General features: G+C 42.8%; 1 protein-coding gene across 1 annotated transcript in view; it reads right to left on the bottom strand.

Moving 5' to 3' along the window:
- Positions 1-10713, bottom strand: part of LOC122979669 — a 61526-nt gene extending 50813 nt beyond the window's left edge. The window contains exons 1-19 of the mRNA XM_044347323.1: positions 9934-10713; positions 9780-9806; positions 9369-9680; positions 8830-9144; positions 8165-8602; positions 7626-7940; positions 6961-7398; positions 6422-6736; positions 5757-6194; positions 5218-5532; positions 4553-4990; positions 4014-4328; positions 3349-3786; positions 2810-3124; positions 2145-2582; positions 1606-1920; positions 941-1378; positions 402-716; positions 41-174 (exon numbers count right to left, since the gene is read on the bottom strand). Coding sequence (XP_044203258.1) covers positions 41-174; positions 402-716; positions 941-1378; positions 1606-1920; positions 2145-2582; positions 2810-3124; positions 3349-3786; positions 4014-4328; positions 4553-4990; positions 5218-5532; positions 5757-6194; positions 6422-6736; positions 6961-7398; positions 7626-7940; positions 8165-8602; positions 8830-9144; positions 9369-9680; positions 9780-9806; positions 9934-10423 — 6549 coding nt within the window. The 5' untranslated portion in view covers positions 10424-10713. The remainder of the gene's footprint in view (positions 1-40; positions 175-401; positions 717-940; positions 1379-1605; positions 1921-2144; positions 2583-2809; positions 3125-3348; positions 3787-4013; positions 4329-4552; positions 4991-5217; positions 5533-5756; positions 6195-6421; positions 6737-6960; positions 7399-7625; positions 7941-8164; positions 8603-8829; positions 9145-9368; positions 9681-9779; positions 9807-9933) is intronic.
- Positions 10714-15709: the final 4996 nt, after the last annotated feature.

Raw genomic sequence — 15709 nt, forward strand, 5'->3', positions numbered from 1 at the left:
CTCTACCAGAGCAGGAACTGTTTCCATCAGCCAGGCGGACCTGCCCCTCAACTGCTGTGCTGTTACCTGCTGTTGTTACGTCCGTGATGTCAGATGTCACCTGAGCGATGGTGGAGCTTTGTGGTCTTGGATCAGGTGTGGTTGGTAAATTTGTGCTGTTGAGTTCTGGTTGAACTAAAAGAAAAGTCTCTGTGAACTCACAAGACAACAACAGCCTGCACTGTTATCAGCATTAATAAGTAAAAAGCCCCCTGTCTTTATCATAGGTCAACATGATTGGTTTATCACTGGGCACCAAGTGTTGACTTATTGTGCTACAAAGCAAAATATATTTTGTGTGGTAAAAAGTGAAACTTATTGATGAGGAAATTTCTTGTTTAATGTGAGCAATAAACATTTACCATAACAAACAACACTGGCATCTTCAATGTGACCGCAGTTGTGGACCCCAAATCCTTGATGTCTGCAGTCTGTTATCGATGGTTCATTTCCTGAACAGCTGACATCATCCAACCAGATGGGTCCACTGCCCTGTCCAAAAGCTGCATTTTGTAGAGCTGAAAGAGCCTCGCCACAGCCCAGCTGTCTGCACACCACATTGGCGTCGTTCAGGTCCCAGGCATCGTCACACACTGTCCCCCACTGTCCTTCATGGTAGACCTCCACTCTGCCAGAGCAGCGGTTGTCAGAGTTGACCAGCCTCACTGGTGAACCAGCTAACAGAAAAGCATACAACATAATAGTGTTGAAAGATGGACTTCATGAAAACAATGATATCTGTGAGAAACCAAAAATAGAATCAATAAAATAAAAGTGAAGTGTAAATCACATATATCATATTTCTGTAACAGATGGTGACTAAAATTCTAAATATAATACCATAGACCGGCTGTTACACAGCGAGATTTCATTGACTTTAGCTGCTCAAGTTTGTGTTTACCTTCACAGACTACACCAGCATCCTCATGGTGTCCACAGTTGTGAGATCCAATCCCTTGGTGTCTGCACTCGCTGAGCTCTGATTCGCTGCCTGTACACATGACATTATCCAACCAAATAGGCCCTACGCCCTGTCCAAAGCGTGCATTTTGTGGTGCTGACAGGACCCTGCCACAGCCCAACTGTCTGCACACCACTTGAGCATCAGTCAGGTCCCAGGCATCGTCACATACTGTGCCCCACTGTCCTCGGTGGAAGATCTCGACTCTACCAGAGCAGGAACTGTTTCCATCAGCCAGGCGGACCTGCCCCTCAACTGCTGTGCTGTTACCTGCTGTTGTTACGTCCGTGATGTCAGATGTCACCTGAGCGATGGTGGAGCTTTGTGGTCTTGGATCAGGTGTGGTTGGTAAATTTGTGCTGTTGAGTTCTGGTTGAACTAAAAGAAAAGTCTCTGTGAACTCACAAGACAACAACAGCCTGCACTGTTATCAGCATTAATAAGTAAAAAGCCCCCTGTCTTTATCATAGGTCAACATGATTGGTTTATCACTGGGCACCAAGTGTTGACTTATTGTGCTACAAAGCAAAATATATTTTGTGTGGTAAAAAGTGAAACTTATTGATGAGGAAATTTCTTGTTTAATGTGAGCAATAAACATTTACCATAACAAACAACACTGGCATCTTCAATGTGACCGCAGTTGTGGACCCCAAATCCTTGATGTCTGCAGTCTGTTATCGATGGTTCATTTCCTGAACAGCTGACATCATCCAACCAGATGGGTCCACTGCCCTGTCCAAAAGCTGCATTTTGTAGAGCTGAAAGAGCCTCGCCACAGCCCAGCTGTCTGCACACCACATTGGCGTCGTTCAGGTCCCAGGCATCGTCACACACTGTCCCCCACTGTCCTTCATGGTAGACCTCCACTCTGCCAGAGCAGCGGTTGTCAGAGTTGACCAGCCTCACTGGTGAACCAGCTAACAGAAAAGCATACAACATAATAGTGTTGAAAGATGGACTTCATGAAAACAATGATATCTGTGAGAAACCAAAAATAGAATCAATAAAATAAAAGTGAAGTGTAAATCACATATATCATATTTCTGTAACAGATGGTGACTAAAATTCTAAATATAATACCATAGACCGGCTGTTACACAGCGAGATTTCATTGACTTTAGCTGCTCAAGTTTGTGTTTACCTTCACAGACTACACCAGCATCCTCATGGTGTCCACAGTTGTGAGATCCAATCCCTTGGTGTCTGCACTCGCTGAGCTCTGATTCGCTGCCTGTACACATGACATTATCCAACCAAATAGGCCCTACGCCCTGTCCAAAGCGTGCATTTTGTGGTGCTGACAGGACCCTGCCACAGCCCAACTGTCTGCACACCACTTGAGCATCAGTCAGGTCCCAGGCATCGTCACATACTGTGCCCCACTGTCCTCGGTGGAAGATCTCGACTCTACCAGAGCAGGAACTGTTTCCATCAGCCAGGCGGACCTGCCCCTCAACTGCTGTGCTGTTACCTGCTGTTGTTACGTCCGTGATGTCAGATGTCACCTGAGCGATGGTGGAGCTTTGTGGTCTTGGATCAGGTGTGGTTGGTAAATTTGTGCTGTTGAGTTCTGGTTGAACTAAAAGAAAAGTCTCTGTGAACTCACAAGACAACAACAGCCTGCACTGTTATCAGCATTAATAAGTAAAAAGCCCCCTGTCTTTATCATAGGTCAACATGATTGGTTTATCACTGGGCACCAAGTGTTGACTTATTGTGCTACAAAGCAAAATATATTTTGTGTGGTAAAAAGTGAAACTTATTGATGAGGAAATTTCTTGTTTAATGTGAGCAATAAACATTTACCATAACAAACAACACTGGCATCTTCAATGTGACCGCAGTTGTGGACCCCAAATCCTTGATGTCTGCAGTCTGTTATCGATGGTTCATTTCCTGAACAGCTGACATCATCCAACCAGATGGGTCCACTGCCCTGTCCAAAAGCTGCATTTTGTAGAGCTGAAAGAGCCTCGCCACAGCCCAGCTGTCTGCACACCACATTGGCGTCGTTCAGGTCCCAGGCATCGTCACACACTGTCCCCCACTGTCCTTCATGGTAGACCTCCACTCTGCCAGAGCAGCGGTTGTCAGAGTTGACCAGCCTCACTGGTGAACCAGCTAACAGAAAAGCATACAACATAATAGTGTTGAAAGATGGACTTCATGAAAACAATGATATCTGTGAGAAACCAAAAATAGAATCAATAAAATAAAAGTGAAGTGTAAATCACATATATCATATTTCTGTAACAGATGGTGACTAAAATTCTAAATATAATACCATAGACCGGCTGTTACACAGCGAGATTTCATTGACTTTAGCTGCTCAAGTTTGTGTTTACCTTCACAGACTACACCAGCATCCTCATGGTGTCCACAGTTGTGAGATCCAATCCCTTGGTGTCTGCACTCGCTGAGCTCTGATTCGCTGCCTGTACACATGACATTATCCAACCAAATAGGCCCTACGCCCTGTCCAAAGCGTGCATTTTGTGGTGCTGACAGGACCCTGCCACAGCCCAACTGTCTGCACACCACTTGAGCATCAGTCAGGTCCCAGGCATCGTCACATACTGTGCCCCACTGTCCTCGGTGGAAGATCTCGACTCTACCAGAGCAGGAACTGTTTCCATCAGCCAGGCGGACCTGCCCCTCAACTGCTGTGCTGTTACCTGCTGTTGTTACGTCCGTGATGTCAGATGTCACCTGAGCGATGGTGGAGCTTTGTGGTCTTGGATCAGGTGTGGTTGGTAAATTTGTGCTGTTGAGTTCTGGTTGAACTAAAAGAAAAGTCTCTGTGAACTCACAAGACAACAACAGCCTGCACTGTTATCAGCATTAATAAGTAAAAAGCCCCCTGTCTTTATCATAGGTCAACATGATTGGTTTATCACTGGGCACCAAGTGTTGACTTATTGTGCTACAAAGCAAAATATATTTTGTGTGGTAAAAAGTGAAACTTATTGATGAGGAAATTTCTTGTTTAATGTGAGCAATAAACATTTACCATAACAAACAACACTGGCATCTTCAATGTGACCGCAGTTGTGGACCCCAAATCCTTGATGTCTGCAGTCTGTTATCGATGGTTCATTTCCTGAACAGCTGACATCATCCAACCAGATGGGTCCACTGCCCTGTCCAAAAGCTGCATTTTGTAGAGCTGAAAGAGCCTCGCCACAGCCCAGCTGTCTGCACACCACATTGGCGTCGTTCAGGTCCCAGGCATCGTCACACACTGTCCCCCACTGTCCTTCATGGTAGACCTCCACTCTGCCAGAGCAGCGGTTGTCAGAGTTGACCAGCCTCACTGGTGAACCAGCTAACAGAAAAGCATACAACATAATAGTGTTGAAAGATGGACTTCATGAAAACAATGATATCTGTGAGAAACCAAAAATAGAATCAATAAAATAAAAGTGAAGTGTAAATCACATATATCATATTTCTGTAACAGATGGTGACTAAAATTCTAAATATAATACCATAGACCGGCTGTTACACAGCGAGATTTCATTGACTTTAGCTGCTCAAGTTTGTGTTTACCTTCACAGACTACACCAGCATCCTCATGGTGTCCACAGTTGTGAGATCCAATCCCTTGGTGTCTGCACTCGCTGAGCTCTGATTCGCTGCCTGTACACATGACATTATCCAACCAAATAGGCCCTACGCCCTGTCCAAAGCGTGCATTTTGTGGTGCTGACAGGACCCTGCCACAGCCCAACTGTCTGCACACCACTTGAGCATCAGTCAGGTCCCAGGCATCGTCACATACTGTGCCCCACTGTCCTCGGTGGAAGATCTCGACTCTACCAGAGCAGGAACTGTTTCCATCAGCCAGGCGGACCTGCCCCTCAACTGCTGTGCTGTTACCTGCTGTTGTTACGTCCGTGATGTCAGATGTCACCTGAGCGATGGTGGAGCTTTGTGGTCTTGGATCAGGTGTGGTTGGTAAATTTGTGCTGTTGAGTTCTGGTTGAACTAAAAGAAAAGTCTCTGTGAACTCACAAGACAACAACAGCCTGCACTGTTATCAGCATTAATAAGTAAAAAGCCCCCTGTCTTTATCATAGGTCAACATGATTGGTTTATCACTGGGCACCAAGTGTTGACTTATTGTGCTACAAAGCAAAATATATTTTGTGTGGTAAAAAGTGAAACTTATTGATGAGGAAATTTCTTGTTTAATGTGAGCAATAAACATTTACCATAACAAACAACACTGGCATCTTCAATGTGACCGCAGTTGTGGACCCCAAATCCTTGATGTCTGCAGTCTGTTATCGATGGTTCATTTCCTGAACAGCTGACATCATCCAACCAGATGGGTCCACTGCCCTGTCCAAAAGCTGCATTTTGTAGAGCTGAAAGAGCCTCGCCACAGCCCAGCTGTCTGCACACCACATTGGCGTCGTTCAGGTCCCAGGCATCGTCACACACTGTCCCCCACTGTCCTTCATGGTAGACCTCCACTCTGCCAGAGCAGCGGTCGTCAGAGTTGACCAGCCTCACTGGTGAACCAGCTAACAGAAAAGCATACAACATAATAGTGTTGAAAGATGGACTTCATGAAAACAATGATATCTGTGAGAAACCAAAAATAGAATCAATAAAATAAAAGTGAAGTGTAAATCACATATATCATATTTCTGTAACAGATGGTGACTAAAATCCTAAATATAATACCATAGACAGGCTGTTACACAGCGAGATTTCATTGACTTTAGCTGCTCAAATTTGTGTTTACCTTCACAGACTACACCAGCATCCTCATGGTGTCCACAGTTGTGAGATCCAATCCCTTGGTGTCTGCACTCGCTGAGCTCTGATTCGCTGCCTGTACACATGACATTATCCAACCAAATAGGCCCTACGCCTTGTCCAAAGCGTGCATTTTGTGGTGCTGACAGGACCCTGCCACAGCCCAACTGTCTGCACACCACTTGAGCATCAGTCAGGTCCCAGGCATCGTCACATACTGTGCCCCACTGTCCTCGGTGGAAGATCTCGACTCTACCAGAGCAGGAACTGTTTCCATCAGCCAGGCGGACCTGCCCCTCAACTGCTGTGCTGTTACCTGCTGTTGTTACGTCCGTGATGTCAGATGTCACCTGAGCGATGGTGGAGCTTTGTGGTCTTGGATCAGGTGTGGTTGGTAAATTTGTGCTGTTGAGTTCTGGTTGAACTAAAAGAAAAGTCTCTGTGAACTCACAAGACAACAACAGCCTGCACTGTTATCAGCATTAATAAGTAAAAAGCCCCCTGTCTTTATCATAGGTCAACATGATTGGTTTATCACTGGGCACCAAGTGTTGACTTATTGTGCTACAAAGCAAAATATATTTTGTGTGGTAAAAAGTGAAACTTATTGATGAGGAAATTTCTTGTTTAATGTGAGCAATAAACATTTACCATAACAAACAACACTGGCATCTTCAATGTGACCGCAGTTGTGGACCCCAAATCCTTGATGTCTGCAGTCTGTTATCGATGGTTCATTTCCTGAACAGCTGACATCATCCAACCAGATGGGTCCACTGCCCTGTCCAAAAGCTGCATTTTGTAGAGCTGAAAGAGCCTCGCCACAGCCCAGCTGTCTGCACACCACATTGGCGTCGTTCAGGTCCCAGGCATCGTCACACACTGTCCCCCACTGTCCTTCATGGTAGACCTCCACTCTGCCAGAGCAGCGGTTGTCAGAGTTGACCAGCCTCACTGGTGAACCAGCTAACAGAAAAGCATACAACATAATAGTGTTGAAAGATGGACTTCATGAAAACAATGATATCTGTGAGAAACCAAAAATAGAATCAATAAAATAAAAGTGAAGTGTAAATCACATATATCATATTTCTGTAACAGATGGTGACTAAAATTCTAAATATAATACCATAGACCGGCTGTTACACAGCGAGATTTCATTGACTTTAGCTGCTCAAGTTTGTGTTTACCTTCACAGACTACACCAGCATCCTCATGGTGTCCACAGTTGTGAGATCCAATCCCTTGGTGTCTGCACTCGCTGAGCTCTGATTCGCTGCCTGTACACATGACATTATCCAACCAAATAGGCCCTACGCCTTGTCCAAAGCGTGCATTTTGTGGTGCTGACAGGACCCTGCCACAGCCCAACTGTCTGCACACCACTTGAGCATCAGTCAGGTCCCAGGCATCGTCACATACTGTGCCCCACTGTCCTCGGTGGAAGATCTCGACTCTACCAGAGCAGGAACTGTTTCCATCAGCCAGGCGGACCTGCCCCTCAACTGCTGTGCTGTTACCTGCTGTTGTTACGTCCGTGATGTCAGATGTCACCTGAGCGATGGTGGAGCTTTGTGGTCTTGGATCAGGTGTGGTTGGTAAATTTGTGCTGTTGAGTTCTGGTTGAACTAAAAGAAAAGTCTCTGTGAACTCACAAGACAACAACAGCCTGCACTGTTATCAGCATTAATAAGTAAAAAGCCCCCTGTCTTTATCATAGGTCAACATGATTGGTTTATCACTGGGCACCAAGTGTTGACTTATTGTGCTACAAAGCAAAATATATTTTGTGTGGTAAAAAGTGAAACTTATTGATGAGGAAATTTCTTGTTTAATGTGAGCAATAAACATTTACCATAACAAACAACACTGGCATCTTCAATGTGACCGCAGTTGTGGACCCCAAATCCTTGATGTCTGCAGTCTGTTATCGATGGTTCATTTCCTGAACAGCTGACATCATCCAACCAGATGGGTCCACTGCCCTGTCCAAAAGCTGCATTTTGTAGAGCTGAAAGAGCCTCGCCACAGCCCAGCTGTCTGCACACCACATTGGCGTCGTTCAGGTCCCAGGCATCGTCACACACTGTCCCCCACTGTCCTTCATGGTAGACCTCCACTCTGCCAGAGCAGCGGTCGTCAGAGTTGACCAGCCTCACTGGTGAACCAGCTAACAGAAAAGCATACAACATAATAGTGTTGAAAGATGGACTTCATGAAAACAATGATATCTGTGAGAAACCAAAAATAGAATCAATAAAATAAAAGTGAAGTGTAAATCACATATATCATATTTCTGTAACAGATGGTGACTAAAATCCTAAATATAATACCATAGACAGGCTGTTACACAGCGAGATTTCATTGACTTTAGCTGCTCAAATTTGTGTTTACCTTCACAGACTACACCAGCATCCTCATGGTGTCCACAGTTGTGAGATCCAATCCCTTGGTGTCTGCACTCGCTGAGCTCTGATTCGCTGCCTGTACACATGACATTATCCAACCAAATAGGCCCTACGCCTTGTCCAAAGCGTGCATTTTGTGGTGCTGACAGGACCCTGCCACAGCCCAACTGTCTGCACACCACTTGAGCATCAGTCAGGTCCCAGGCATCGTCACATACTGTGCCCCACTGTCCTCGGTGGAAGATCTCGACTCTACCAGAGCAGGAACTGTTTCCATCAGCCAGGCGGACCTGCCCCTCAACTGCTGTGCTGTTACCTGCTGTTGTTACGTCCGTGATGTCAGATGTCACCTGAGCGATGGTGGAGCTTTGTGGTCTTGGATCAGGTGTGGTTGGTAAATTTGTGCTGTTGAGTTCTGGTTGAACTAAAAGAAAAGTCTCTGTGAACTCACAAGACAACAACAGCCTGCACTGTTATCAGCATTAATAAGTAAAAAGCCCCCTGTCTTTATCATAGGTCAACATGATTGGTTTATCACTGGGCACCAAGTGTTGACTTATTGTGCTACAAAGCAAAATATATTTTGTGTGGTAAAAAGTGAAACTTATTGATGAGGAAATTTCTTGTTTAATGTGAGCAATAAACATTTACCATAACAAACAACACTGGCATCTTCAATGTGACCGCAGTTGTGGACCCCAAATCCTTGATGTCTGCAGTCTGTTATCGATGGTTCATTTCCTGAACAGCTGACATCATCCAACCAGATGGGTCCACTGCCCTGTCCAAAAGCTGCATTTTGTAGAGCTGAAAGAGCCTCGCCACAGCCCAGCTGTCTGCACACCACATTGGCGTCGTTCAGGTCCCAGGCATCGTCACACACTGTCCCCCACTGTCCTTCATGGTAGACCTCCACTCTGCCAGAGCAGCGGTTGTCAGAGTTGACCAGCCTCACTGGTGAACCAGCTAACAGAAAAGCATACAACATAATAGTGTTGAAAGATGGACTTCATGAAAACAATGATATCTGTGAGAAACCAAAAATAGAATCAATAAAATAAAAGTGAAGTGTAAATCACATATATCATATTTCTGTAACAGATGGTGACTAAAATTCTAAATATAATACCATAGACCGGCTGTTACACAGCGAGATTTCATTGACTTTAGCTGCTCAAGTTTGTGTTTACCTTCACAGACTACACCAGCATCCTCATGGTGTCCACAGTTGTGAGATCCAATCCCTTGGTGTCTGCACTCGCTGAGCTCTGATTCGCTGCCTGTACACATGACATTATCCAACCAAATAGGCCCTACGCCTTGTCCAAAGCGTGCATTTTGTGGTGCTGACAGGACCCTGCCACAGCCCAACTGTCTGCACACCACTTGAGCATCAGTCAGGTCCCAGGCATCGTCACATACTGTGCCCCACTGTCCTCGGTGGAAGATCTCGACTCTACCAGAGCAGGAACTGTTTCCATCAGCCAGGCGGACCTGCCCCTCAACTGCTGTGCTGTTACCTGCTGTTGTTACGTCCGTGATGTCAGATGTCACCTGAGCGATGGTGGAGCTTTGTGGTCTTGGATCAGGTGTGGTTGAAGCAACTGCAGGTTCTGTTCTGTTAACCTCTGTTAACAACAGAGAACAATGAAAAAAATGTTCATGAAAAATGTTCATAAGACATTAAATCCATGGTTTAGGTGAGCAAATTTAATTTTTTGTATCACTGTAAAGATGTTTCAAATAGAACAATACCTGTGCAGTATGCAAGATGGCATCCTATTGGCTTCACAAGTTTGTAGACATAATAGTTTTCATAACAGAGCTTGACCTGTATGACGTGTGAGCGAAAAGTGCAGCAGTTGCCTCTCCAGGCACCACACACATTGCGATTTACAATTTCCTTTGACTGTGTGGGATGAGGTTCTGTTATCCACAAAGGAGCATCGGTTCCACAACTTTGCTCAGCTACGCAACTCTCTGGAATATGAGCATTGGTTTGCCCCAGGAACAGGCGATACCAGCCTTGCCAATTAACATTTATGTCACAGTGTAGGATCGGATTCATTGTATTATTAGTTGAACGCCACTCATCATCCAGTACAGTGTAGTTGTCACAGGGGTCGGCACAGTCATGCCCATTATTTCCGATGCAGTCCATGCCTATAGGACAAACATTGTCTCCACAGTTGAACTGGACAGACTGGGAAGAGGGGCCTGATCTGGTGCTGGAGGAAGGCTCCATGCATTCAAAGGAGCCCGGTGTGTTTTGGCAAACCTGAGGTGGAGCACAGGGCGAGTCTGGGAGGGAGCACTCGTCAGTGTCCACACAGCCGCTGTCTGGCGACCAGTGATAACCTTGGCTACAGCAAGAAGAGTCACTGCAGAGTTTTGTGCTGTAACAGGTGAGACCATCGCCTACATAACCATCTTTACAGACACAAGAGAGCGCCTGACTGGCAAAGGTGTCGCCTCTTTCTCGTGACTCCTGGCAGGTGGCTTCATCATGACACAAATCACAACTGGAGACAAGTGTCCCTGTGAAAAGCAGAGAGATAGTGTGATGCAGGCTGTTACTTATTTTCAGCAGCTTTTCTGAATGAAACAGTGAAAGTAAAGCTATTACATTCAAACGACATAAATACTTTTTAATTAGGCAGTCTATGAGTAAAGTCACACTGATTTATGAAGGTCTTTTCAAATCTCCTCAGAGTAATATCTGTAGAAATAAATTGAAGCTAAGAGTGTGATTGACAGCTTTTACATCTGGATTAGATATCCGTATTTTAACAATATTATTATCGCATTACTATGTTCTTATATACTGGATGTGAGGTTTTATTATTATTATTATTATTATTATTATTATTATTATTATTATTATTATTATTATTATTATTATTATTATTTATGAGAGTAGAATCTGTGTAATCCATCCCGATATATATGATGTCGGCAGTTATGATTTATGTGTGAGGAGGCAAATTCAATGCATCAATTGATTAAAGTCTTTCAATAGAAGTTCATTCATGTGTGACACAAAAGGGGGGGAAATGTACCAAATCTATTTAAATTTCCAAAAATCAAAAGGGAAAAAGCAATTACACAGTGAATATGTGTCATAATGTGTAACCCAAGATGATGAGATGTCAGATGGTTTACCTGAAGTGCTTCCTGTAATAATCTGCAAAATTAAGATCAACAATAAACCCCCAGGCACCCCCATTCTGGACAACATCCAGGACACAAACCTGTTAAAAAAGACAACAAAGATGTCTTGATAAACCCCAGAAAACTGCACAATATGCCGACTTGGTGAAATGACAAATTAAATACAAATGTACAATCTTAAGACTATATTTTCAAATTATGCTGCTGTGCATAACATTCATTACTTTGCCAGTGTTTGTACATACCTTGGAGAGACTGTGCTTTAAACCAGGAAAAAGTTGAAAGTGTAAATCTCCCAGTGAGTGAGACTGTGAGAATATATAGGCCTGTGTTAGTGCTCAAAGGACCATACATACCACTCATTGGTGAAGCACTTCAATGGGTCATTGACAGCACTGATTCATATCTCATAAAACAATTACTTATTAATGAAAAGTAATATAATAAATATAGTCGCAAACATCACGTGGGTCAAAGCACATAATGACACATTTGTGTTGTACACCTTTCAAACCACAAGAGTTTACAACAGATGGGCAGAAACAGGAGGATGCACACATCTTGGAACCAGGCTGGATTCAAATCCATGACCTTATAGTTTCAGGGCATGTGTTTAGACCACCAGACCATCAGGACAACACAGATGTCACTGACAGCAGTTGACAATAAACATTAACTTAATTCTGCATATAATTAGTAAAGTACTGCATTGAAGTCAATGAGAGTGAATAACTTAATGGTCTGTAACGCTTAACCGTGATGAAATATTTTGCTGGTGATCAGTACATCATGGTGATTTTGTAAAATGGAGAGTCATTATAGCAACCTCTAATGCCTTTAACTCCCCATGTACAGCAGAGTGTGTCAGAGGCTGAGAGAGGAGGAGTGACAACTAGCACAGGCTCCCCCCGGTATTGAACCCCAGGCCATGTGGTTCATAATCAGCATTTTAATCCCGATGGGAAGGTCTATGGGACTTAATACTTATATTTACAAATAAATGTCCACCTTTATGAGCCAGTCTTTGAGGTCTTTGATGGTCTTTTTGATGGAAGTAGAGTCTTTAAGGTGTCAAAGATCTTTCCCAGACTCCTCACCCGCTGCTTGCTAATGGATGGAATGGAATGGAATGGAATGTGAAGCAGAACTTGTCCACTTCCTGCCCCTTTTTCAGCACCAATGACCTAGACTTGCTGGGTTTGAAACTCATCCTTGCCCATGTAATGAGCTTCTCTGGGCCTTGGAGGATCCATCTGGTGCCAGATACTGATGTTGTTGTGATGGTGAGATTTCTCATGAAGGCCCTGATTGGAGGTTGTTGCACACCAGACTTCGTCTTGGGGCCTCTGCATTCCACCTCTGCAGATTTTACAATCATGTTTATAGCCAGGGCGAAAAAGGGTTACAGAGATGGTACAGCCTGTTATGATTCCCTTTTCTAGCCAGTGCCAGTTGGATGTTGCGGACCCAGAAGTCAACTCTTAGCCTGAAATCGTTGTTGTAATCCAGGATGAGGTTCCTGATGTTACTAGGCACATGGTATATTTGCAGAGCGATCTCAACCAATCTGTGTGGTATCGGCATTGGTCAGGTCCAACCACAGCTGCCCCCATCCATTCATCTCAACCTGGTCCCCACCCCTTTCATTCCACTAGTGCCCCCTTACGCCCCACTAATGCTCTTATCTAAATCAAGGGAATAACACCATATCCATTTTTTTTTAGCTATTTATTACATTGTTATTATATTTATTAATTCAACATGCAGCCATTTGCACTGCGTACTATTGCACTTCTTCATTTATTTATTCATTATGGATAGTTCTTGTCCTACTGATATGTGTGTTGTCTTTTGTTATAACTTGTTATATTGATGTGTCCAATAAACTTGAACTTGAACTTGAAATACGTGCTGATAGGAACACACAAACAACATGGAGACCTCTCTTGACCTTTCCTGTTCTCCCCTTGTGTAGTATATGATACATTTATTGTGTTTTTATAATATTGATGTCACTTCTTATCATTTTTTATGGGAGTCATTGTGCCCTTATACTTCAAAACTCACGTCCTCCTCACGTTCTATCATCCAAGGTAAATGGTTGACTGAGTACTTAATACCATTACAAGAGGAGTGTGCTGATACAATTTTTACAAGACTTCATGCTGATAAGAGTCTGTATGCACAAGTGTGCCTGTTACTGAAAGTATGCGACAAAGCATTTTCAACACTTTTCTTGAAGTGTTTGGCATCATTCAAAAAGAAAACCTCATTCAGATACAATTTTCAGCCACACAGGCCATAACATTGTTTAAAAAAGCACATTTGTATACCTCTCAGGAAGTATTTGAGTACATTTGCACATCACTTATAACATGTCAGATAATCAAAGCCAAAAGTAAAGAACACAATACATATTAACGCATAGTGACAGAGAGACATTTTTAACATTTGTCATTAATAGATATACATGATTTGCCTTGGAGATGGCATCATGTTTAAATTACAAATTTAAACCCATTTGAGCTGAAAAAAAATCCATCCTTATATAAAAACTTATCTCAAGATTCTCCTACCAGCTTTGCTTAGTTGTCAACACATGATGTTTACTTGTAGCAATTCCCTGTTGTTAAAATTGATTATTAATGTAAGTACTGTACATGCATTATAAACAGATTTTAAAAATTATCAACTATGTGATGATCCCATTGATGTTATTGATATCATATATGACTGTGCAATTTGGACATCATCTTATGTTTCATTATGTATTTAACAGTCTGTCTTTGAAAAAGTTTGTCTTGATGAATCAAACAGATTTCTTTGAAACTATAGGAGCAACTTGTTTTAAATATATATTTCAGGGAAGAAACATGGAAAACAACAGTGCACTAGACATGGAGAGTTTTCTTGTTCTCCCAATGTACAGTATATGATACATTTACTGTGTTTTTCATTTCTTATCATTATTTACTGGAGTCATTGTAAATTATTAACACTGTCATATTTCAAAACTCACGTCCTCCTCTTATCATCATTATCATTATCATTATCATCCAAGGTAAATGGTTGACTCAGTGATTTGTTCCTTTATAAGAGGAGTGTGCTTATACGATTTTTTCAACACTTTATGCTGATAAGAGTCTGTATGCACCAGTGTGCCTATTACTGAAAGTATGCTATGAAGCATTTGTTGCACTTTTTTGGCATCATTCAAAAAGAAAACCTTACTTAAATATAACTCTCAGCCACACAGGCTATAACATTGTTGAGAAAGCACGTTTATGTACATCTCAGGAAGTATTTGAGTACATTTGCACCTCACTTATAACATGTCAGATAATCAAAGCCAAAAGTAAAGAACATAATACATAACAAAACATGGTGATACAGTGACATTTTTTACGTTTGTCATGAATAGATATGTTTTATACATGATTTGCCTTAGTGATGGCACTGAGTTTGTCAACACATGATAATATATAACTTTGGTCACTTAAGATCATAATGCCTGTCTGTGTTCACTGTGTTCAAAGATGGTCTCTGGTGTCAGATGTGAACGTCCTCCTTGATCTTTCTCTGATGCCTGATCGATGACTTTGTCCTTTTTGTCGACTTTGTCGATGGGTCAACTGGTTTTGTTCTGGTGATCACAGACAGCTGATGTTGTCCATTTCTGACGTTTAGATCCTTAAAGCCCCTGAAAACCCGATTACGAATCATATATATTTCTTAATATTCATGACCTAATTAGTAACAGTTCAAGTTTTGAAAAAAGTATCCTCAGTTATTATTTATGAAGAGGTTATCACTTAATAATCTGCTTCATCAGGACTGTTTGGGTGTGCTGTGGTTGTAGTTTGATAAATTTGATTTGATTTGAATGAAAATACTTGACAACGCCTTGTTCCAACTGAGACACTTTAAACCAGAGAAAAGCAAAGACAAAAGCACAGATACAGAAATCTCTTATGTGAAATAACATTAAGTGTTCCATCTTTGGCAGAAAACTGGGTTCATGTTGGACCTCATTGCTCGGAGTAAGAGATTGGTGATTGGTTTTCAGGGCCTTTAAGGTGTTGATTGGTCTGTGGTAAGTGTTGACTCCTTGAGATCTAAAGATTCTGGCAAGAGGCTCTGACAGCTAAGCTATGTGCTGTAAGGGAGTCCAGCTGGGATGCTTCTGGTGGTCCCTGTTGATTTAGCAGTGTCCTTTCTGGTCTTAAGTCAAGATCTCTTGGACCTGTTGCAGCTCCCTCTGTCTGCTTTCTGTTGGAGTAGTGCAGTTTGGTGAGAGCATCATCCATGTATCAGTACCAGGAGTTAGGTATAAAACTGGGTAGAAACTGTTGTCAAGGAA

The sequence above is a fragment of the Thunnus albacares genome, chromosome 3 (assembly GCF_914725855.1).
Source record: "Thunnus albacares chromosome 3, fThuAlb1.1, whole genome shotgun sequence".
In the NCBI taxonomy this organism is placed as follows: Eukaryota; Metazoa; Chordata; class Actinopteri; order Scombriformes; family Scombridae; genus Thunnus; species Thunnus albacares.